This window comes from Pterocles gutturalis, unplaced genomic scaffold (assembly GCF_000699245.1).
Source record: "Pterocles gutturalis isolate BGI_N339 unplaced genomic scaffold, ASM69924v1 scaffold14949, whole genome shotgun sequence".
Taxonomy (NCBI): domain Eukaryota; kingdom Metazoa; phylum Chordata; class Aves; order Pterocliformes; family Pteroclidae; genus Pterocles; species Pterocles gutturalis.
Genome location: NW_010133473.1, coordinates 82,168 through 106,484, shown reverse-complemented (window position 1 = coordinate 106,484; position 24,317 = coordinate 82,168). Strand labels below are relative to the sequence as shown.

The 24,317-nt window shown below is 41.7% G+C and overlaps 1 protein-coding gene across 1 annotated transcript in view; it reads right to left on the bottom strand.

Moving 5' to 3' along the window:
* Positions 1–17,066, bottom strand: part of ZDHHC8 (zinc finger, DHHC-type containing 8) — a gene marked incomplete at its 5' end in the record, with an annotated part of 21,939 nt that extends 4,873 nt beyond the window's left edge. Inside the window, 8 exons of the mRNA XM_010081250.1 lie at positions 1,649–1,758; positions 2,480–2,597; positions 3,491–3,623; positions 5,095–5,186; positions 8,542–8,644; positions 9,322–9,494; positions 12,464–12,621; positions 16,889–17,066. Of these exons, the coding sequence (XP_010079552.1) occupies positions 1,649–1,758; positions 2,480–2,597; positions 3,491–3,623; positions 5,095–5,186; positions 8,542–8,644; positions 9,322–9,494; positions 12,464–12,621; positions 16,889–17,066 (1,065 nt within the window). The remainder of the gene's footprint in view (positions 1–1,648; positions 1,759–2,479; positions 2,598–3,490; positions 3,624–5,094; positions 5,187–8,541; positions 8,645–9,321; positions 9,495–12,463; positions 12,622–16,888) is intronic.
* Positions 17,067–24,317: the final 7,251 nt, after the last annotated feature.

The following is a 24,317-nucleotide window of genomic DNA, read 5'->3' as shown; positions in this document are numbered from 1 at the left end:
CCTCTGTACTTTATGCTTAGATACAGCTTGGCAGACAAATACATGCTATCCTATCAGCTTGCCAAGTGAACTCATTTTTGTAATATTCCTACTTGAATACTAGAAAGTTGTGACCACTATAAAATTGAACAAGTCGACCAAGCTGACTGCATGCACACCTGTCAGCCTACAGTAATAACATCTTTTTAGAGATGCTAAAGTCTGCCCAGTCTCTGGCCTAAACAGAACCTGTCCTGTATCTATATTGCATCTATGGCTATGTACTGAATGAAGAAAACAAGCTTGCCTTCCATGGCTTCCTCACTTTCAGTATCATGACCCAGAACACTTGTTTACACAGCTCAAAACTCCTAGCTGATGCCTGTAAACAGAGTATTTTGAATGGGATGTCAAGCCATTTCTTGTGTAATAAAGATGATAGGATATTAAACTTTTTTGATACAGTGAAGACAGTGTTGTTCTTATGTTCCCTTTCATAAGCCAATCTTTTCTTCATTAGGTGGAAAAATCCAGAGAATAAGATTTACAATTATTGCACTGCGACTAAAACCCGAACTCGGTGGTAGCTGGAATTCCACCATCTATCATCACCCTTCTTTTTTAAAAGAGAAGGACACTAGAAAAGTTTTCTTTGCCATTTAAGGAGCATTCTGTCTTATTCCAGTGTTGCTGCAGTCAATTATATATCTCTATCATATTTTCCTTTCCTTATTTATATCACCCACTTCTTGTTATTGTAGGGGTGACACTGGAGATCCTGATGAAACTAACTAAGAAAACTGCACTATGTGTGGTGTGTGTGTTTTAAGGGTATCATCTCCACTTGGATCCATATTGCAAATATAAAAGTCAGACCAGTGATTTTCAAATGGCTGTTTTCAGGTCCTGGGGGGGGGCAAGGATTTGCCACAAATCCATGAGCGATAAGTGAGAAAAACAAGCCTATTAGCACTAGGCTTAGTTTGGCACTCTGCTTCCAAAGGAAACGGTGTAAACTGTTTCAAAACTCCTAAGCAAAAGAGAAAACAGTAAAAATTCCAGAGCAAGTCTCTCTAATTGTTTGGACCTCAGTTTTCTTGATAGGAGGAAATGACGCCAAGTGTTAGGAAGTTTTTTTTTTCCATATAACCCAAATGCACTGAGAAGGTGCTAAGGCAGGTCAAACATGAGGAATCTTCCATTAATTTTAACTTAAATATCTCTTCAGATGCTTTAAAAGATCTTTCTGTTTTGCAAGCTGACATCTTCAGGAATCACTGGGCATGTTGTCTGTTGGCTAAAGGGTCTGATCCAGAAAAGCACTAAGCATGTCCAGCTCCCTCTGAAGTGAATGTGAGTTGGCACCTATGTCAGGAGAGGCCAATGGGAGGTGACACTTCTCAGCATCTCAGGATCAGGCCGAGACACTGGTAAAGCAGCAGTGCACGGCTGTCAGCAGGGCAGACGTGTCAAGCTCAACAGAGGAAAGCTGTGAAAGCAGACATGCTTTCATAAGAAGCATAATGAAAATATACACTATCCCACAACAATGCCAAGTGTTGTTATTTACTTTTACACTCTGACATTCACAAGAGCGCTGCAGTGAATTTATCCTCAGCTCCATGTTGCGCAGTGTTAGCTGGGAGCAAATTCTCCCAGGCTCGCTCACCTGCTCAGCCGTAGCATGGTAGTGGACTTTGGGATTGTTGCTGAAAGCTGGTCGATACTTGTACATGGCAGGTGTAGGAGGGCTGATAAGTTTGGGTGAAAGGCCACCTTCTGTAAAAGAAAAAAAAATAGACTTTCCCTTAAAATGTGTGGACAGAAAGCTATCATCACTAATTCCTTGCTATTCATGGTACTCTGCAAACAGATCTTTTCTGGAAAGAATAACATTTGCAAGACTTTTGTGCAGAATTCCACCAAAATCAATGGGGCCTCTGTGAAAATAACCATACGTTGCTGCCAGATGAGCAACCTAAAGAGAAGAAAGAAGGTAATATATTGTGGGATGATGTATTTTGGTGAATAGCAATTTTGCCATAATTTGAAATACTAGGTATTTGAATTGAATTCAGCTACTAGTCTTGCCTGAAAAAAGAGGTTTTCTAATAGTAGCAAAACTTTAATTTCACATTTTCATAAATGAAGTAATTCAGTTTGTAATGCCTAAGCATTTCATACTAATATTTCTGATTCCTTAGTTCAAAATGACAATTTTAATTTTAAAATTGATCAAAAATTTAAGAAGAGGTTTAAAAGGGTTTAAAAGCCCTGCAAAACCGATATGAAATATCCAACCTAGGCTTGAGTGAGCCACTTCAAGCTGACTTGTCTCTCCCTTTCCTGCTGTTTACTCCCCTCGCTCAGAACTCCTATAAACAGAAAGAAACCCTTCACCCAGATCCCATTACTGTTTTGGAAGAATACCAGAAGCCTTTTAAAGAGGCTGAAATATCTTCTTATTAATAAAAATAAAACCCTGATCATGCAACTGTACCTTCACTGGTCCCCAGCTGCCCTTTTAGCTCAGAGTACTTGCTTGGATCTCCTTTGGGTGGGAGAGGTGGCTGCAGATCCATACTTTTATCGTCCAGACCTTCCAGGCTAATTTTAGACTGGAAACGACAAAAGAATCAATCATTACCTGCAACTTGGTTAAATAACAGCACGTGTCAGAGTGCTGGATGTACCACAGAGCAAGAATGACCCATACCTATAATGACAAACATGATTTAGCATCCACTGTAGACAAGGACTGTCATATGTAAAATTAGCATTGTCATAACAAGACAGCATAACTTTAAATGCACTATCCTAATCTACTTGTCATGCTAAATAACATTATCATCACGCTAGTTAATATGTGGTAGAAGACAGTGGTGTTTTCTAGCATTTTTCAGCAACTTTCCAGGCAGCTCTCAGCAAGTAACTATCCAAAGAGTGTAACAAGTAACGCCTCATAAAAATTTTGCAAGGTGGCTTCTTTTGAATCCACTGTTTTCTATATGACCAAACAAATAATTCTATTTCATGCCAGGAGAAACAGAAAAAAGGAGAGGAGAACTCAGCTTCTGAGCTAATGTTCCTTTCACTGGACCACCAAGCCTTCCTGCAGTCGGGAAGCTCAAAACCTTCCTTGAAGTAGAACAGCTGACCCGGTGGTACAAGGGATCCCACACAGTGTTAGGTTTGTTAAAATTAATTTGAACACCAAGAGGTGGCAACTCTTGGGACAGAAAGTAACTATTGCAAAGAAGAGACACCTCTTTCAAAAGATGCCTAGAGGCATTCTATTATAGAGCTGCAAAAAGAGCTGTTACTGGATCAAGAGCTGCTATTACTGAACCCGGGTTATTTCAGAGGACGAAGTATATGACAAGGACTCAACCTCTATAATTTTCTCAAAAAAATGCATCACCTCAAAGAGATTTTCCATGACAAACTCATTCCCAGGCTTGATAATACTCAGTCCGCGCTCTTCAAAAGCAGTGGTTGAAGGCTGCCTTACCTTGCTCCGGTTGAGGTTGGCTTGGATCCCATTGTCACTGATCTTCACTGTGATCTGTCGCTCAGATAAATCAGGTCTGAGGAAAGGAGGCTTCACACTCACAGCTTGCTTTTTCTTAGGCTCAACTATGTACCTAATTAATTGTTCAACAGTCATCATTAAAATAAACAATAACCTAATCTAGTAGTAGTGACTTTCAATATACAGGACAATTTGAACAGGTCTTCACAAAACACAAACACTATGCTTGCTGAAAGTCTGAGCACAGCCATGATGCTAGCACTTGCACCCCTGTCTTAACAGGAGCGTCTCCCAACTTCTAATATGTGGCTCTCTTAAAATATCAGACTGAGAGAGTTGGGGTTGTGTAGCCTAGAGAACAGAAGGCTCCGAGGAGACCTTATAGCAGCCTTCCAGTGCTGAAAGGGGGCTACAGGAGATATGGGGAGGGACTCTTGAGCAGGGAGTGTAGTGATAGGACAAGGAGCAATGGTTTTAAACAAAGAGGGGAGATATAGATTAGATATTAGGAAGAAATTTTTTACTGTGAGGGTGGTGAGGCAGTGGCCCAGGTTGCCCAGAGAAGCTGTGGATGCCCCATCCCTGGAGGGGTTCACGGTGAGGCTGGATGAGGCTTTGAGCAACCTGCTGTGGTGGGAGGTGTCCCTGCCCATGGCAGGGGGGTTGGAACTAGATTATCTTTAAGGTCCCTTCCAACCCAAACCATTCTCCCATTCCATGATCTTGACTGGATTTTCATGTTTTGGAAAGTTTGAGAAGCAGATATTCCAGTGCCTTTAACACACATCACAGTCTTGCAGGACTTATTTGTTGCATAGTGACGGCAAAAAAAAAAAAGTGTAGATAATAGTGTCAAGGCCTGGAATTTCTCAAAACTCTGAAAAGGCTCAAATAAGTCTTCTTGTAGTACAATTATTAATATGTTTGCAGGCTGGACAGCTCAGAACCTAGGATATTTATACTCCATCTGATCTATTGCATTAAAATCCTGATTTCAAAATGTGAAACGATAAATCCATTTCCCCCAAAATGGAAAGCCATAAATAAAATCCCAAGTTCCATGATGTAGACCTCATTGAAAATCTTTTTTATGATAATGAAAGTGCCCGCGAGATTGAAAACCACAGCAGCCTTAAATTAGATTTAAGTCTTAAGGAGAAAGGCTGATTTTAGATTCCTTCCTTTTCTCCATCAGACTAGAACACCTGGACATTGACTGTGCAGTGCAAAATGTCGTGTTGGGAATATGATAACATACAGAACCTTACCTTGTTACTGAAATCCACTGGATAAACAAGCTGGTAAAGACAAAGGTATCAGCTCTTGATATAATTTAACATGGTCATTCCAAATAAACATTTCTGGGATAAGGGTTATGATTTACATGAAGAAAGCAACTGCTTGGACAAGTTACAGCCATGCAACAGTGAAACAGCTATCACAGAGCTCTGCCTTCAGGAAGGTTTTGCTTTACTTCCCTCTGATTTCATCAATGGTCTTTCACACGTAAGCCCAACCAAGCACATTTCTGTCCCAACAACTACTCTACCTCCCTCGTTCCCAGTTGAGAGCATGTCTCTTACCTGGGAGCCAAGGGGCTGCAGAGCACATGTTCCACGTTTCCGCAGCATCCTCGGGTAAAAGGATTCACTCCCCCACGGAATTTACCTGTTACCTGGAAACATATTCAGGACAGTACTCAAACCTCTGGTTACACAAGTCATCATCCAACCCTCAGAAAGCCAAGAACAAGTATGCTTTGCTCTGACCCTCCTGTCCCTCCCAAACAGATAATTTTTCTTTGAATGCTGTGCTTCCTGTCTCCTGCTCTGACAGATCACCTCCATCAGCTGCTTCTAGCTAGGAGGCACACCAGCTAAAGCTCCTTTCCCACAAGGGCAGTGAGCTCAATGTGACTGGGTTTCAAAGCGGCCAGGTTTTCCTCTCCATGCTGCTTCTGTATTAGATTTGTGCCTGCTGTCAGCCAGACATCCTGTTTTGGTCCCTTCCCCTGTCACTTCCAGTCCTCTGCCTTGCCAAGTCCCCTCCAAACAAACAGGAATGTCAATTCAACATTCGTAATGTTGGATGAGAGCAATGTTTCCTCTCTATCAGCATCCCATCCCTAGCGACAATCAGTACAAACCACTGCCTTACGTGGGAGGGTGCCAGGAACTCCCCGGTGATTATGATGTTTGCTTGGAAATGAGCTAGTTTAATGAAAGCCAAGCCTCATTAGACTGGCGGGATCCATTCAAAGCTTCATAAGCATTAAAAGGGTTTGTACTCTACAGGCAGAGACTTGAAAGTTACCATACGGGGATAAATACCAATAAAGCCAGAGAGATTAATAATGATTGTCATTAAAAGCATTACTGTTGTTGTTTACAAGTAATGCATTTTAATCAACTCATAGTTCCGACCTAGCAACAAGTTTACAGAGTACCAGAAACACTTTAATTACTTGCACATAAAATAACAACGATTAAATGATTTTGCAATATATTATGCTGGCCTCTTTGATATAACATAAAACTCTTTAAAAGGCCAAGAGAGAAACGTTAGAAGTTCTGAGTGTTGGAAGAGTAACCTGATGACTAAAACATGGGCCTGGGACATTTGGCACATCTGCATTCAATCCTGGGCTTCAGCTGACTTGTGCCAGATGCTGGCAAAGCACTTCATATCTCTGTGCCCATTTTCTCAAACATGATATGAAAATAAAATTTCTCTAACTCACAGATTACATTACTAATTATATCAATTTGGTTTCTAAAGTAGTTTGAAATCCACTGATAGAAAGCAGTCTCAAAAGGAAGGATATTTATTTACTCTATTCAGAAACTAAAAATAGCAGGATATGAGCAGATGTTGGGTTATGGGTTATTTGGATTCCATAAAAGACTTTCAGAGGCATTCAGAAAGCTCACAAACATCTAAACTCAGCCACTATACACTCCAAAATCACAGTCTGCCTACTGTGAATGCTCAAAACCTACGAACTCTGGAATTAACAAATACAAAAAATTTACCGTAAAACACCAAAAATGTCTGTACCACTGGCCTATAAAATGTACTGGGCAAAGAGGACAAGTGTAGCTGAGCATATTGTAACTGGAAAGCTGGAAGCAGATAACAGTGGGAGAAAAGAGAATCAATATGGAAACTGCAGGAGAAGAGTGAATGTTTTAGAACAGTGGCAAAACCAGGAGCAGATCTCATATCCATCACTCCTGGCCTGGTGTTCTAATTAGTTAGATATACTTCCTTTGAAAGGGACCTGAGGGCTGGGAACACCTATCCTCCAGTTACAGATGGGCAGTACATATGACTAAACAGAAATTAAGAGTAGATTAGATTTAATTTTGAGAAAATGGCATGGGAAAATGAACTTATCTCAAGTGGTTTGGTAGCTCAGAAAACCAAGCCAAGCTGGGATGCATTTTCCAACAGTTATTTCATCAAGTTAAATATAAAAAATTCTCAACCTTCATAAATGTTAGTGTAACCACAAACACAAGAAGTTAAATTTTACTTTTTTTTTTAAATTTAAATTTTTCCTTCCTCCTCAGCTTGAAATTTTCATGGACAGTTCTCATCACTGCACAAAGACAAGCTTGAGGCAGACCATGATTTGGGCTATGAGACCAAAACACCCTGAGTTTCATGCTTCTATTGTCAGCGCTCTCAAACCTAATACTTGGCCGAAATCAATTTAAAACAAAGAGCAGCTGATTCCAAGCAGGACAGAGAAAAGCATTTAAAGATCTACAGCTATGGTAAGCCTGCTTTGTTCAAAGGCCATGTTATGCAACAATTCAGGATGACTTCAGATTCTTTGCTTATGTAAAACTCCCACACTATTCTGGATAAACGTTTTTATTGTCTCTTGTGGGACAGGAGACAATCTCATCCCAGTTTACAAGGGCCTGGCCTCAGACAGATGTCTTGAACTCTTATATCTGCACAGCAGCCATACAAGCTACAGCAGCATGAAGCCATCAGCCCACAGGTCAGCCAGAACAGCACACTGCTCAGCGTGAGCTAGAGAGTGTCCATGGGTGCAGAAGAAGTAAAAATGCACTTGAAAAGAATAAAAAAAAGTGAAAAAGATGTGTGATGTGGAAGAAAAGTGGAAAAAAACCCAGATGTGTGAGGGGTGCTTTGCAGCTGGAGCTGTCAAAGGCTAAAGCACTGGATTGCATACAATTAATTAGCCTTGGGAAGAAAGCTGAAAATGCTGTGTGCAGCTGACTGCCACACTGCGTGACCCAGTGTCAAGCTTTCTAACTGAGCTACCCCTTACAAATGGCAGGGGCAGGCTATCCATCCCATGACTATCACCTGTGTCATGCTGCTGACGCGCACGTGCATCTAAGCCTGGATCGCCCACATAGGGGCTGTGGATTATGTACATCTGAGTAACTGCAGGGGAACCAGAGTTTTACAGGCTTTTTGGCACAAGATGTCATGTTGGCACTTGGTTTGGGGAAGCAAAACAAGTTAGGTCCAATAGCCTCTCTGTGTGCATGTCTCCCCACGCTTGAGAAGAAGAGAGAGCGAGACAAAGTGAGACAAAGAGCTAGCTCAGATCTTATTATGTGCAGTGTGGGTTAGCTGGGGGAGTTCAAAATATCAGGAGACAGTGCAAAAGCATGGCTTAATCTTTTCCTTTCTTTCTTTCATTCAGTCTCATAGTTTTTCAGACTGACTCATGAAGTTTGAACTTCTGGGGTTGATGGTACTCACCACATAAAACCTATTTCAAGGCCATGAGTAGATTTTAAATGGTAAACAAACTTGGGATGATCCTTTGTGCTTAGAAGGGGGAAATCTTTGCTTGTAGTGCATTCAAGAAAAAAGTGTGAAAATAAAAACCTAGGCAACCTTCCTAGATCTTCACAAAAGCTCCAGTAAGAGTGCTACTGAAAAGATTTGGATCATTTTTTGTTTTACCCAAGTTGACTTGCTGACTTTACTTCCCAACTCAACATCTTAGCCACAAAGACAGAGAAATGATTGCTTCTTACCTGTTCATTCGTTGTGCGCCCTCGGGCCACTAGAACAATATGGAAGCCAGTGAGACCAATGACTGGAATAAAGAATAATCCAGCCACACACATGACGGCCATTCTGTACCCAGGAGTTAAAGAAACCGGGATAAATGAAGGGATTTTTTTTGAGAGGAAGAGGAAAACGAGAAAAAAATCTTGGCAATAGGGAGGCTGTCCATCACCTTTAATTAAGTCTAACTAAATTTTATGTCAAATTTAAGTCCATCTTCTTCTAGCCTGGGTCCTTATCCTTGAGATGGTTAAAAAATAATGTGAAGTCATTGATTCTGGCTCTGACCATCTTGTAAAGACTGTTCTGCACTCATCTACCAACAGTGGCAGCGCTCCTCAGAGCTAGCAGTTCCTGTATTAGGCTAGCATGCAGGGGGACTGCTTCCAGGGCAAACTCTAAAATACAGTCACAGAGTTTTAAATACAGCAAATACTACCCAGCAGTTTAGAGTCACAGCCAATGGGAAGTAAAATTTGGAGAGGCAGCATATTCTTCTCTGCTGGGTTGTCATGGCAAAGACTGAGACAGACAAAAGGACAGCTATAGTTCTGGGGGTAGCTGATGGCTACACAGTTAAGATGGGTACAGAGGAAAACCTGCACTGAGCATTTACAGGGAAAAAGCAATGGGGGATCAGGAGAGGAGCAGATCTCCACCAGTTCCAGGAAGACAATGCTCAGATTCATTCTTTCACATTTTCCTCAAGACCACCTCGAGTCTTGACAGATCAAAAAGAAGGATACGTAATGGTCGTATGAGCTGCTCCCAGCTTTTCCATATGGTTTAGTACGAAGATGAGCCCAAAGGTGAATACTCCAACCATGTGCGTACTTAAGGACAGCAAGAAGAGAAAAAAATAGCGGTAGTTCCTCCGTCCTATGCAATTGTTGACCCATGGGCAGTGATGGTCAAAATCCTTGTAAAGAAAGGGAACAATATCCAAATGGTAAAAGGAAATACATTGTCTTAGAGATAAATCTGAACGATTGCCATGTAAAATTACATCAGGTTAATTCTGCAGCTTTACAACACGCTAGACTCTCTTTATAAGGCTCCTCTTATGACCCAGTGGTTTCTATACCTACGGGTGGAGAGGTACTTGAGTGTTTATAGGGTTCAAAGAGAGGATATAAAAAATAAAAGGCTATTGATCAGCTAGCAGCAGAAGCAGTGATTTTTTATCATCCTTAGTATGAGAAGTCTATTACAATGAAGTTATAACCTAGATGCAACACCACTGCAAAATTCTCTGCCCCACATTTCAGTATTTATACGTAGCTGAATGAATCCACTTGAAGCAATGGACATCATGAAAGATACTTTTTCCCCACACAGTTCCTCAAAGAAAAGCAACGAGTGGATAAGACACAGTCCAAGTTCTGCGCAAGTTCAACAATAGTTATGAACCCAAACCTAACTATTTGTCTCAGTCAGAAGTTCAAAGTCCCTTATAAAGTCAGACCTCTTTTAACAGGAGATTTAATAATGAGGGCAAGCCACAGATACCTTTCAAGTGCCTTCACACTGTTTTATAAGCATGTAAATCTACTGTTTTCTGTTTTCAATGGGATTATTCTTGACGTGAAGACAAGATCAGGTGCAAGAAATACACCCTTCTTATTTCTGTGTTCTTCAGAACAGATATTACACACTTGTTACATCAATAAATGAATGGTTTATTCTTTGTTTTGTGGTAATGCTATTTTTAAACATTCCTCAATCATGACAAAGGGGGTTTTTAAGTTTTGCACAATGTATTTACCAAAAATGTACAAAATACAGAAAAATGGATGAGACCTGTCTCAAAGCACATTAGAAAATGTCAGGGGCAATTTAATAAAGATCATTTCAGGCTATATCTGAAATGCTGACATAGCACATGTCTATTATGAAAATCTGGTTGTATGCAGCCCAAAATATCTATGGATTATGAAACTACACGAGAACCCACTGCAAACATTCCAGTAAAGAAAACAAAAATCTCACTATTTTTGTCACAGATTCATTTTTGGGTCCCTCTGGTCACAGCAGGCTTTAGGTTTTAACTGATTTTATTTCTGCAAGTGTTGTCGGCTTTTGTTTGTTGATTTTTATTAAATTAGCTGTAAAGTTTTATATCTGGGAAAAGAATTTTTATTGCACATTCTAGACTGAAGATGAAAAGATGTGAATCACAACCCTGAGTGGGTTCCACACAGAAAAGCCAGCAGAGTCGCTCCTATCACTGTCTCCAAGCTCTTCTAGACAGGTGAGTGGGAACTAAGCATCACAAGAATCAACAAAGCATGCTGTTTAAGACCATGATTTATTGATTCAAAAAGTCAATGCTTTTTGCCTGTATTCCTCCACACCAGTCGTAATTTAATTATACAAGCAGAGATTCTTACTTGCCCACCAGAATACTAAGGAACCATCAACTGATCTGACCATCAGTAAAATTTCTGGACAGCTGGGCAGAGTCACCTTGCGTTCTGCTATTTTATTTAGGTTATTTTTAGATTCTCTCCCATTTTCATTTCTGCTGCAGAACTGACTCCCATAGAGGCCTTACGGCAGCATGAAATTGCAACTGTTTATACCACTGAGTTTTGAGCAATCTTCTTCTAAGAAAACTTCATTTGTTGAAAATTAATTTTCGTGCTGAACCACTGGGGCAGGCAGAAGAAAGAAATTCCATGAGACAACTAAGAATTTACTATCACCTAAACAATCCTTAGGATCTAGAATTAGTGAAAACATTTATGTTTTAAAACTAGGAGTATAGGACTCAGGTGTTCAACAAAATATCCATCTCTATTCAACAATTCACAGGAGCCTACAGAAATAGTGTAACACAACTTCTGAATAGCTGTGGCTATTCCCCTCTACCCAGGGACCTTGGCAGCTCCTTACTCTCCATCTTCTCAAATCCCACATCCTTCTAAGGCCTTCCATAACAGGACAGCCTTGTCCTATTTATCAATGGTTACTAGGCACAGCAATGCTTCCAGATAATTATAACTTAGATATATATTGCCCTGAAGGAGAAAATGACTGACACAAGATAAACCCCCGCAGCCTTTCTCTCACATGTAACTGTGCCGCTTTCTTTGGGACTATTCCCTTGCTTATGGTAAAGAAGATTAGGACAAGGAAGGTGTATAGAGCATTCCAGCTGATTCTGGTATTTTTTTCCCTTTCTGATTAGTAAGTAATTCTTTTCATTTTAATGGCACAGCTGAATATATTTTAGACATCTTAAAGATTTCATCTTTCTACTGGAAAAAAATTTAGGCCTTGCAGCAGAAATGATCCTTAAGAAGTGGAACTTTTAGCTCAGCAATAAAAAATCTCCCCTGGCAATACACTGCTGTGGATACAACTCTCTGTACTTAAAAGTTTGGGAGATGTTTATGGCCCAAAAGCACATCTTACTGTTTGGGGGTTATTTTTTAAAAATCCTGTGTGCATCACCAGGACCATAGGGCACCGTTCTGGATCAGATGATAAGCCCTAAGCTCACACATGACAAGCTACAATGGTTGACCCTGAATTTCCTGCTCCTTTGAACTCTGCCTCTGCATCAACTCTTCCATTCATCCCTTTTTCACATTCATGAGCTCTTAGCGACCTCAAGGAAGACATAGCCAGTACTATAAATTTTTATTCTAATTATCACTGGCAACAAAGCTGACATCAACCATTATTGCATATGTAACACACACCATAACTGAGGACTGTGTTTCAAATGGCACTAATCAGTAGGAGTCCATCAACAAGGCGACAACTAGGAACTTCCAAGAACTGAAATAGTGGGGGAAGCACCCAACTGCATCCTTCCAGTAGTATGTGCAACCCCATCACTGAGGCAAAGCCAACAGATCATGTAATCAACAGAACTGTTACCTCAACACAGTTGTCACAGACACTGCAGTGAGAGCAGCGAGGGGGACGGTAGAAGTGGCAGGTGGCACACCATTTCATCCGTACTTGGATTCCTTTAATCTCCACATTCTTGTAGAGTGGAGCTCGGAAGTCATCGTCTTTATCTTCATCTTCATCTGCTGCTCAATGCAAAACTAAAAGTTAGTGGAAATAACAAAGGGTAAAGATAAAAGAGCTAATCCAGTCAGTGCCTTGGATACAGAGGTGCTGCACGTGCTTTTGGGCTTGTCAGAGAAATAACAGAGTGGTGGAAGTGATGGACTGTCAGAACAGGTTGTCCAGGCTGCAGAACACTTCAGCGATCAGGGCTCATTTTAGCACCTCCCACAGGAGTGCTGTGCAGTCTCACTCACTAGCCTCTGGACAAAGAGAGGTGTTTGAGTCTTATCTTAGCCAGCATTTACAACCCGAACGAATAAAATGAGCTGCAGAGTACAGTCAAAGAGGAGATGGAAATCACCCAAACCCTTGATGTGAGAAGTTCTGACGCATACATTTGGGATTATTTCAATGCTAGCCTACCAGCACATGAAGTGAAATAAATTACATCAACAAATATTAGAAGAAGGTTGTGCTAGCTCAAAACCCAAAAATCAACCCAGATGACCCAAAGTGACAATGATCTGTTCAACACTCTAGTGTCAGCCCACAGTCATCCCAAAGACCTGTTGCTCCAGGGAGTCTGATGCCACAGTGAGATACATAACATTCTGAAGCAATGTGTGTGGCTGTGAAAAGTCCCTCCATCAGTTCTCACTTCTCCATAGCATATCCCGTGCTCACCTCTTCATAGCATAACCAGAACACTCTTGCTTTAGTAACGGTACATAACTGGGAAGATCTCACCTCTCGCAAAGGCAGCACGGTCTACTGATCTGAGCACAGGACTGGGAGTCAGGAAGTCCTGTATTCTAATTTTCTCATTCTGTGGCCTTGAGCTAGTCATTTAGCCTCTCTGCCATTAGTAAGATGAGGATGACAATATCGCAGTCATCTTATTACGGACAACGCGGAGGGCAGATGGTTTATCATCTCAGCTAAGCGCTGCCCTGTTTAAGAAAAGAGGCCATTTAAAAATAAATGCACAAAATAAAATCCAGTCTAAAATAGAGAAATATATATTGGGAAGAAAAGGAAAAAAATGAGAATGATGTTCATGAAAGTTCATAATTTATTCTAGATTCCTGTGATCTTTATTTGTTTCCTTTTGACAGAGAAAATCTAAGAAGTTCACATCTATTTAACACCTGGTTAAACATTATAGTGCAGCTGGCATTGGCTGACTGGCTCCAAATTAGGTGGAATTTGATAATATTGTCCCAATAGGGCATCAATCACTGTCATTTAGTTCTATATTAAATCTTCTCTAGATGTGTTATCACGATGCAATTTCCATTGACTTCAGAGGGAGTTTCTGTCTCCACTCATCTGCAATTGGGATCTGGCTCAGCTACAGTATTTACCTTGCAAGAGGATTCTCTGGATTAATGTTTCCGTGTGGAAGCAGAGTGCTGTCCTGGCACCATTCTCTATGATTTTCCTTCATAACTAGTCAGTGAGACTCTCAGTGAGAGCTAGACTTTAAATTCCTTAGGCACTTCTATAAATACAATCTGTAGGTTCTTCAGCACTATTATAAACTAGCCCATGCTCTATAATACACGCGGGCATATGAAAACAAGACACTAGAAGAGTCAAACCATTTCAACTCTTGTAAAAAACCTGACTATGCAGACATAAAGTCTGTACATTGTATATACCTGCATGTATACAAACACATCAGCCTTGCAGAACTGACACACGCTTGAAGAGTTTGTATAAAATAGATTCACATCAAAAATACTGGAAGGCAGTTTGTAGTTGGTATCTATAATTAGCCAGCAACGAACACTGCCAGTCTCAACCCAGACTGTAAATCAGATTTGTCAGGGTAGCCTCAGTTTCAGTGACTTAATACTTCCTTTCCTTCTCATTCATTTCAGTGTATTACTGACAACTTACTTGCACAGAGCCAGTCCTGATTCATACCAGAAACATTCAGAGAGCCAACAAATTCAGGCCATCTTCAACAACACAAAAGTGAGCTGAGTTTAGTTTAGCCCACAGCCCAAATTCTATCTGCCAGAGAACCTGTAAGCTCATACGACACAGCTAGAAATGCGTTTATCTCCACCTTTCAGTGATCTGAGCAGAATGCATTGGCAGAGGAACATTATCTTACTACACAGATTCTCATACTCTGATCCACTGACACAGGGCAGACAACTCCAGTGTTTTTATAAGATATCTTATAATTTTTGGTGGCTTCCTTAAAGGAATCATGTGATTTCATTAGAATCTCAGCTTTTGTATTGCTAGTTTGTTGTTTTGGTTTTGAAGTAAATTTGCAACTACCAGAAATGTGCTAAGAAGCTTGAAAACCGAGAAGACTAAACCTAATTTCAATAACAGAAAGCAAGGAATTTATTGCATATTCATTTTAAATCACTCCTGCAATTTTTGAACTCCTTGCACTGGCAGCTCTGTGGGCGGCGTGGGGTGGTAATAGCTTTTTTCACATGCACACTTGTGATCTGAAATAACATCTGCTCCTCTTTCGTCCTAGCCCTGGCATTTATAGTCGTTTCCAACTTTTCTTTATCAGTTTGCTTCCTTCACACATCTGAACTCCTACACCAATCACCTTCTTCCAGGATGACTTCCATCCCTTTTCTTGTCCTTTCCCCACTCCACTTGCTCCCTGCCTCTTCCAGACCGAGCACACACACAGCATAAAGATAAAAGGCCAAGGCCACAAATGAAGAGAAAGACAGAAGAAAGGTGAGCTGTAGGAAACTCCTCTGCTTCCTGCTTTGCTCCTGACTCCCTTGTGTTAAGGGAGATGGGAAGGGAGGGAAGGTGATGAGGAAGTTTCAAGGTTTCTATTTGATGTCCCTGTGTATTTCTCCTTTAAATGTAAAGTCCAAAATAAAGAACTTGTTTGCCAAAGGAAGTTAGAGAAGTGCAAAGGAAGGTATGAATTTACAATACACTCAGTGCTGACCACTCACAGGGCATGGTGAGCGCCCAGCTGCAGGCACTGGCCTGAGGGAAATATGTTGCACAAAGATACTAGATTCCCAGACTGAGTTTTTCAAAATTGAACAATTTTATTCCAGCTCTTCTCCTACCGAAGGCAAAGGACCATGGTTGCTTTTGATAACCTCACACCCAAAGCATGTTTAAACACTGCTATCTCTGCTGAGATGGAGGAACTGAAAGTACAGGAAATGTATTAAAACCTCTAAGCGCTTAAGCTCTTTTGAAAATCTCACTAGCACCTATTGGTACCTTTAAGCACCTGAACACTGCATCATTTAATCTTGCACAAATGACTGAATCTTGCCTTTGCCTTAGTTTGCCTTTACACACAATTATTTCCTCAACAGGAGGGCTGCAACACTTCATCAGTGGTTCAAAAGCTTCAGCTGAAAGAATGGCAGACAGACGCTCATCATTAGACCTTGGTACCTGGAGAAACCTGGCAGGTGCTATTCAGGGAAGCCAGCAGGACAGGTACCTTGTTCTTGTCAGGGAGCAATTCAAAATAGATATTGAATTCAGTGAATCCAGGTGAGAAAGCACAGCTTGCAGAGAGCACAGATCCATTGGTTCAGCAAGACTGCCTAGAGCAGTCTCTGATGCAAACTGCATGTGAATAATTATTGGAAGAGGGATAAAATGAGGTGATAATTCTTTCATTAGGATGTGTTAAAAGAGATAGCTGCACTGTGGCTCCCATTACAAAGGCTGAGCATCTCTTTATCCTATTTAATCAGCTGTGAATCAGTACTAATTTAAGCAGGCATATCCTTCTAAACCTACATACACTCTTAGACACTCTAAGGCAAGCCTTAGTCATTATCTTTTTTAGTGTTCAATGCTTCTGCCTTTGTTTTAAGGCTTTTTGGAAGGTCTGCTTTGATGAAGCTGTTTCAGAAAGTTTAGCCTCTCCCCTCCACCATGCTCTGCTACCTATTGTGAAGACAGTGACTTAAATCCAATGTGCCAGTGTAACACAGGCGACGGCAATTGCAATCACATCAGTCAGGAGAGCTACTCAAGGAGAATCATTCTATGCAACCCTGTGTCCTCGACTGCCAGTCTGAGCAAGTGCAAGGACAACTGACACCTCCTAGCTCATAAGAGAGATGGAGGGTATCCAGCATTCACTACCATCCCACCTCTACTCCCAGCTGAGTATAATAAATAAACAAAGTCCACAAGAAAGAATATCAGAAAAAAGGGGATTAGTCAGCACACAGTGTATTTGGATACCTGACACCTCCTTTGGCTCAGGGTTCTCAAATCCCCCCCAGCCCCCCCAACAGTCCCATTCTCTGTTACCTCTTGGGAAAACTCCAGGGTCCATGAAAGTTGCCATGCTGAAGTTTGCCAGCACAAACAAGAACACGAGCCCATTGTACACTGGGATGGCTGGGGAGATTGCTTTTGTCAACCAGGGGCACCTGTGGAAAAGAGAAGTTACAGGTAAGGGCTCTTTCAGCTGTAACACATAGTTTCTTCCCAGTCACCATCATCACACAGAGTAGCAGCAAGGCTGGATTTGCAATTTAACAACAGAAATTTCCATAAAGCCAGTTTGGGTGATCACCGCAGACACCCTCTGTAAAGCTGCTTTGTTCCATAGCACAGAAAGCACCAATTGTTCACACGGCTCACAAGGCTTTGCAATGCTATTGCCTTATTTGCAAACTGGCATTTTGCTTCTCTGTGTAAAAGCTTCAGCCCATTGTTGCTTTTCTGTTTACTTTCCACACAGTCCAGTTGCAGTTGGCATTACTTTCAGTTTTCACTGGTGTAAAGCAGAATAGGATTCTTAAACTGCTGATGTCCACAGCAGGTACAGAGAAGCACGCCCACTTGTCACTGCGCTTCCCCGAGTGGTTTTCAACTCCAAATAACACCCAGAACCAACACTACAAAACCTCTCCTTGGGAGAAAGTTTAGTCAGACTGAGCATGGGCTCTGCAGGTGTCAGCAGAATGCAAGAACATAGTATCAAAAAGAAAGTGGATGGCATCTGCCATGGAAACACTTTTCAGGAACACCAGAAAGGCTTGCTGCCCACCTGGTGAACGTAACTGAGGGGAACTGAAGATAAAGGGTAAGGGAGAAAAAATATGATATTTTGGAAAGGGGATGGAGAAATGCCTCTTAGTTACAGGAAAATTGCTCTAGCTGCAAAGAAGAACACTTCCCACCAGCAGAGGAGGGCAGGACCAAGGCAGAAAACAGCCTGTCTTACAGGCACCTTTACCCAATGAAAAGCAGTGTTGATTCACTCAGCCATTTACAGCCTCTCTAACACTGATCTCCAAACACTAGACCAAATCTGCTTCTCTGTTCTGCATAAAGAGGTTTGGTGTTTTTGGGTTCCTGAGGGGAAAAATCTGATCAATCTCATGAATCTTGCAAATACAAATAAGGAAGAATGTGGGACAAAATCTCTTTGAAAAAAGTAAGACCCCTGACTGAATGGCTCCTTGGATTTCCACCTGCCTTGACAGCCAGGCACTCCTCCAAAGCTGCTGAGCTGACAGCCATCCAGCAGCAATACCTTGCCACCATTAGCATAAATCATACCTCAGCCCACATATTCTGGAGTAAGTGTATTTTGCCTGAATTACATCTACGGTTGAATCTGGTTGTCTGCCAGGCTGAAGCCTGCGGAGAGAAAGAAAAAACAACAACAACCAACCAGCCTTCTCCCAAATCTATTTCACACTGGTTTTGCTACCAATATGTTGTTTTGAACAGCTGGGAATGGTGTCATTGACCTTGAGGGGACACTGTTAAACACACTCTTGTGGTCAGCATTAGAGGGGCACCATGTTTTCTCCTCCCATTTCTTCGTGAGCAGGCAGGAAGAGATGGTTTTGCGCTCCCCTCCTCTTCACAGCCAGGCTTTTAACATTGTACTGCTGCAAACTGCTTTTTAAAGGACCTTTCCTTGCGCGTGCTTCAATCAGCCTGGCCTGGAGCGAGTGAAAGATGGACAAACGCTGCCCAGGGTGAAGGAACTGTAAAGCCGAGAGCAAGGTATGTCTGTGGCCAGGGACAAACCTAAGCAGGGAAGAAGGCAAAAATAAATATTCTAATTTGAGTAAAGATGCTTTGCTATAGCCCACAGAGGGGGAGCAGAATCATTGGGCTTCTTCTGGGACTGGTCTTAGCAGGGAAAGGCCCAGGAAATGAATAGCTATTGAGAGAATAGGAAAGGGCTGAGAGTTCAGTGGAGGAGAGCTGAATTTCTCTGTGTTTCCTTTGCATTTGACATCTCATCCAGGTGGTTGTGGAGCTTGGGTAAAGGAGCAGGTCTTGCAGAAAAGAAAGCTGATGGAGATAAACTACCTCAGACAGACAGCTGAAGACAGCTTGACTCCATGAGGTACCCTAAGACCCTTACATCTCCCAGGAGGTGGAATTTCAACATACTGACTTACTGCCATGCTCAGTTTTTCTCAAATCAGCTGCCAACGACTGAAAACCGAGGCAAGGCAGAAGGTCCTCACTCGCCATGAAATGTGCCGCAGTGACCTTGCCAAGCAAGCTGCAGGCCCGCCACTAACAACAGTTTGTGCCAGATGCTTTGGAGGAAAGCAAAAGAAATCCTGAAATAAGCAGTTATGGAATGAATTCTACCCAGGGAAGGGTTCTTCCCTCTAAATTATAGTAAAATTAGATTCAGTAATGGGCATGACCGACTTCATTTCTTCCCATGAAGAAATTGCCTACACAGAGAAAGATTATGAAGTTACGCATTGCTTGTCGAGCATAAAGGAGATATTTCCTTGGCAGTAAAGTCAAGTATGTTGGCAAATCAAGGGACAGGAAACCCTTTCTCACAGATAACTAGTTACTCAGAACAAGATTATAATGAGACTGTCTCAGATGATTAATGTGAGCATTTGTTAATGTTCTCATTTGTGATTTACTTTGTCATGTTCCCAACAAATACATTAAAATACTAGGAAAAACTTTAGCCATAAGCTAAACTGAACAACTCATTTATTGGGTAAATAGTGTATCTGAAAATACTTCATGGAAGTTGAAATAAAGGATGGAGTGAGTCATTGTACATATCAGCCAGAAGGTCTGTTCACAATCCTTCCATTTTTCCTTCTCACAATCTTTATGCAGCATCATCGATTACATAAAATTAGATGGGACAAAAGGGGCCTCATTTGTAAACTAGACTGACTAACAAAAACACATGTGGAGATCAAGTCCTGGCTCGTAACTGCAAAAAGGTCTGAAAAAGAAAATAAAACTGTTACTAGGATTCCCAAAAAATAATACATCTTCTTTGTCCCCCTTTGCTAATGCACATATAATTTTAGGCAAAGTAACAGAAATTCTAATCCAAGTCTGGCAGGTTGTTTTATCACTAATCCATCATGCAAAAGTCTGGCTTGTGACCCTCTGTGCTCTGCCTTCAGAAGGAAGCTGCAGAAATGTTTGAGCAGGTCCTGTAGTGAGTTTCTTTTTACTTTGTGCGTATCCTGTCCCCAGGAGACCTGCTTGGAGCAGCAATAACACTGATCTATGGGACAAATCAGTTGCTTTTTCTAACAGAAGCTGTTATGAATCTAGATAATCAACACATGGATTCAAAGCTTTCTTTGGTTGGTGAACTCAAAATTTCAGGAGGCTACAATCTTGTGTCTTCAACTCATCTCACAGTAGAATTATACAGCATGAAGGGTACCACAAATTTTAAAGGGCCGTATAAATTAAGCAGAGCCAAGAGCAGTGAATAGTCCCCTAATGGAGCACCACCACCACATTTTTCTGAGATAAAAACTAAATCCCAAGATTTCTGATGTGCATCTGGAGCAAAACCTCAAAGTCCTAAAGCAGAGCTTTTCTATTACAGCTTAATTATTGTTAAAAAAAAGTTGCACCCTTTGTGTTAGCTGGAGCACCTGCAGAATCATGGTAATTGCAGAGGTCAAAGGCAATATCCTTGAACCACTGAAATTTAAGTGATGGAACACAGCACCAGATGTGCTATACTTTTTTGCATAAGCAGCTAGACGTGCCTCACCTGGCATATCTACAGCTCAGAAGACTCTCTGGTCCCCAAGGCCATTACTCCTCACTGCACAGTCAACATTTAAGTTCAAGGCAGATTTGAAAATTAATGTACGATGGGTGCTCTATTCCAAGTTAGTTTGGATCCCTCACTTGCACCAGGAGACTTGAAGGATAATATTGCTGCTGTTGCGGGTACCAGGCATGCTACATCAAGAACTGCTCAGGAGAGAAACCTTCAACGGTTTTGTTTACTGCAGAAATTAAGAGCCAGCACATGCCACTGTGGCATACTAGAGATAATTACGGATCTCAAATTTTTCTGAACGAAGCACACAATCACACAGGCAGCATTTTCCTCATAATGATACTTCTCTGACATAGAATGATTCTGCTCGTAACTCAGAGGAGAGTAATATACAGTGACAGATTTAATCTCATTTATCCTATTTTCTCTTGAAACCCTATCCTAATAAAATGTAAACTTAAAAAGATTAACAAATACGATCACACAGCTTGCTAGGTGTCAGATAGACTTACGCATCATCAGCTGCCTTCTTCTAAATTGAAGAACAAATAATTCTTTCTGCTTTTTTGCTTGGTGCTTTGTAGCAAGACATGTTTGTGTCTTATAATTACAGTTCACCTATAATTAAGTAATTGAATAGGACATTTTTCTTGAACCCTGATCTAAATTAAGATTTGGTGTTTTTCATTAAAACCCTATACATGCTTAGAGAGGCAGTGGGCCATAGAGGATGGAGCCTGGGATTTCAAGAACCATGTTTTAGTCTTGGCTCTGACATTGGCTTGCAGAGTGACCGAAAGCCCCCCGATTCCCGCCTCTGCCCCAGTTAGGCCATTTGCACATGAGACACAAACTACTGACAGACCATCTTCCCAACTGCAGGACAGAAAAGAGATCACCTTTGATTTTGCAAATCTCAAAGCGTCCCTGTTGGGGCCAGGCTGGTGGCCCTGGTGTTCGCTTCCCTGGGCACCCACCACCCTCTCCTGAACTGGGCAGGGGTTAGGCACACCGCCCCTGCTGATGGGCTGCTGTGCGAGGATGCGTCTCTGATTTACTTAGCAAACCAGGCCAGTGGTTCATTTGACACTCTGCTTGGAGCACAACAAGCACGTGTGTGCACAGGCTCCCTCAAGGTGCTGGCTGCCTGGAGGCCACAGATGAGGAACAGAACGTGGAGCAGGAGGCTATAACCCTTCTCTTCCTAAGAGAAAGACAGTGAAATCTACTTGTGCAGTGCACAGAGAAGATGTGGGAACCTCAAGAGTGCAGACAGACACACAAACTTTGGATACTTACCTACACCTCACAAGAAGACCCCGAGGATTTTCTATTTGGCTGCTCAGCTGCACCTAACATTTGATCTGAGATTACCACACATCTTTCCCCTCAGTCTCAAACAGACGTCTGATACACAACAAAACAATTTACTTCTGCACAAGTCACAAGGCATGGGTTTGTAACACAGAAAAGAAAGCATCTCTTATCTTGAATCAACTTCTTCCACTATCAGAGTAGTAAATCAGTAATATGAAATAGCTGATTATACAAGCAGAAGCAGCTCAGTGAAGTAGGGACTAACTAGATAAGGGGGGGTCAACAAGCAAACATAGTTTAACTATGCACTGGTACTGATTTCCTTGAAAACTTTCAAACTGTGTCCGTAAGTCTGTAGCAGCCTTTCCTGTACCAATTTGTGTACTATAAAATCCACATGAACAGTTTCTAATCATCACCAGATCTGAACAGATTTAACATTTCTAACATTACTCCGATATCCAGCAGCCCTGCGAGCTGGACCCAGCATCCTGGGCTGCCCGAAAGCTGTCCTAGCCCAAAAGGCACAACCGTCTGGATGGCTGAGATGATAGGTCAGAGGAGAGACAGGTACACAGAGGTGAAAGTCCTCCTAATCCAGAACTGTACCAGCTGGACCATAAATGAAAGAGCTGTCAACTGGCTGATTCTGAACACCTACATTTTAGAATTTGAAATTAGATGTAAACATTCTACCCTAAAGCCCATTCCACCAGTGTGTACTCAGGACAGAGAAGGCTGCACATTGCCCAATCTGCACCACAGGAGCAGAGAAGGGCAGAGCTCTCTTAGTCTTTAGCAGTGAAAATCTGATACATTTCTCACATATCCCAATCTAGGCGAGATTTTTCCATTTATATGCTCTTTCCTACCCTGAAATCACAGAAAAGCACCTTTTTAGAATAGTAACAGAAGGAAAAAAAAATTGCTCATTTTCCATTTTTTGTCACTACCAAAGATAGCTTGGAGATTATTGTACATCTAAAAATATTTCCCAAGGTGCTAAGACTGTAGATTTAACAAGGCATCACTGGAAACAGTCAGGAGAGAATGTCTGAGTGTCATAACCAACGTGAAACAGAACGGCAGGTCTTGTGAAAATAGCAGGATGTTCAGTATAGCAACGTCCTTTGTTCAGCTCTGCCACATCAGATTTTGATAAATGAACTAATTTCTGCACCATATCTTACTCATTGGCAAGACTGCAGATAATATATTGTTGCCATAGCACCACACCCTCACCATGAGTTCAGCAGTTGTACTGACAGAAAGTAATATCGAAGTAAAGGATAACAAATCCAAATGTTACATAAAAATGGAAAAGGAGAAGTACATACTGAAGAATTTACTATTGAAAAACAGAAACTGATGAGAGCTGAGTGCCACGTGGAACAGCTCATGGTGGTGAGAAGTGGGAGATACCAAAACATCTACCCTGGGTTTCCAGATGCAGTTATCCATCACAAGAGGCAAAAAATCCCCCCAGACCCCCTACCAAAACCCTCATGAATTTCATGAGCTCCTTCGTAATTGAAATATAGCTGAACACTAGAGACAGAGGTTCAAATCCATCACCTGCTTAACAGTGTTTAATTATTCACAAGAAATGTGCTGTGCTGAAATTCACTCAGGTTTAACAAGAGCTGATGGGGTTTCAGTGAACTTTCTATTTACACTCTGGACTCTGTCCAAAGGCTAGTGGTTCATGTCTGGCAATGTGCAGATCGGAGGAGCTAAATCAACTAAAAAGTCAACTTGAGATATAAATGGTCCTTGGTGAAAAGTCTTATCCGGGCTATACATCACCCCCAAAGTAAAATACATTCTACCCTTTTCACAAAGCTGCTTGAAAGCTCTGGAGCAAGTTCTCTTCCTCCCTTTTTAAACAGTCTCCCAAGTATCTGAGAAAGGACGCTATTGTCATGTGAATTGATGTGGGAGAAATATAGAGAAGGAACAAGAACACCAATAACCAATTCTGAGTACTACAACCACAGTGGTAAACATGTCCATCATCATCCTCAAGTTCAGAAGCCATCCAGCCATCCCAGAGCTATTGCACAGGCACAGACTGACCCTGCAGCCAGCCAGCAGGACATACTCTTGTGAGCGATACACGCAACGTGACATTACATTGTGTGCATGGTGAGCAGACCGGGCTGGACTGTGCTGGACTCAACGCACACGCTTTCAGAGATGCTCTCTGCACACTTAGTAGCTGCTGGGAGCCCAGAAACCTGGTGAAGCACCCATAAAAATAGCAAAGACATTGGTTACTGCCAGGAGCTGCATTCAGTTGCTCACAGCAGCAGGGCTTGGGCAGGCACGGACTGGGCTCGTTTGCAAGTACAGATCAAATCAGCAAAATCCTTT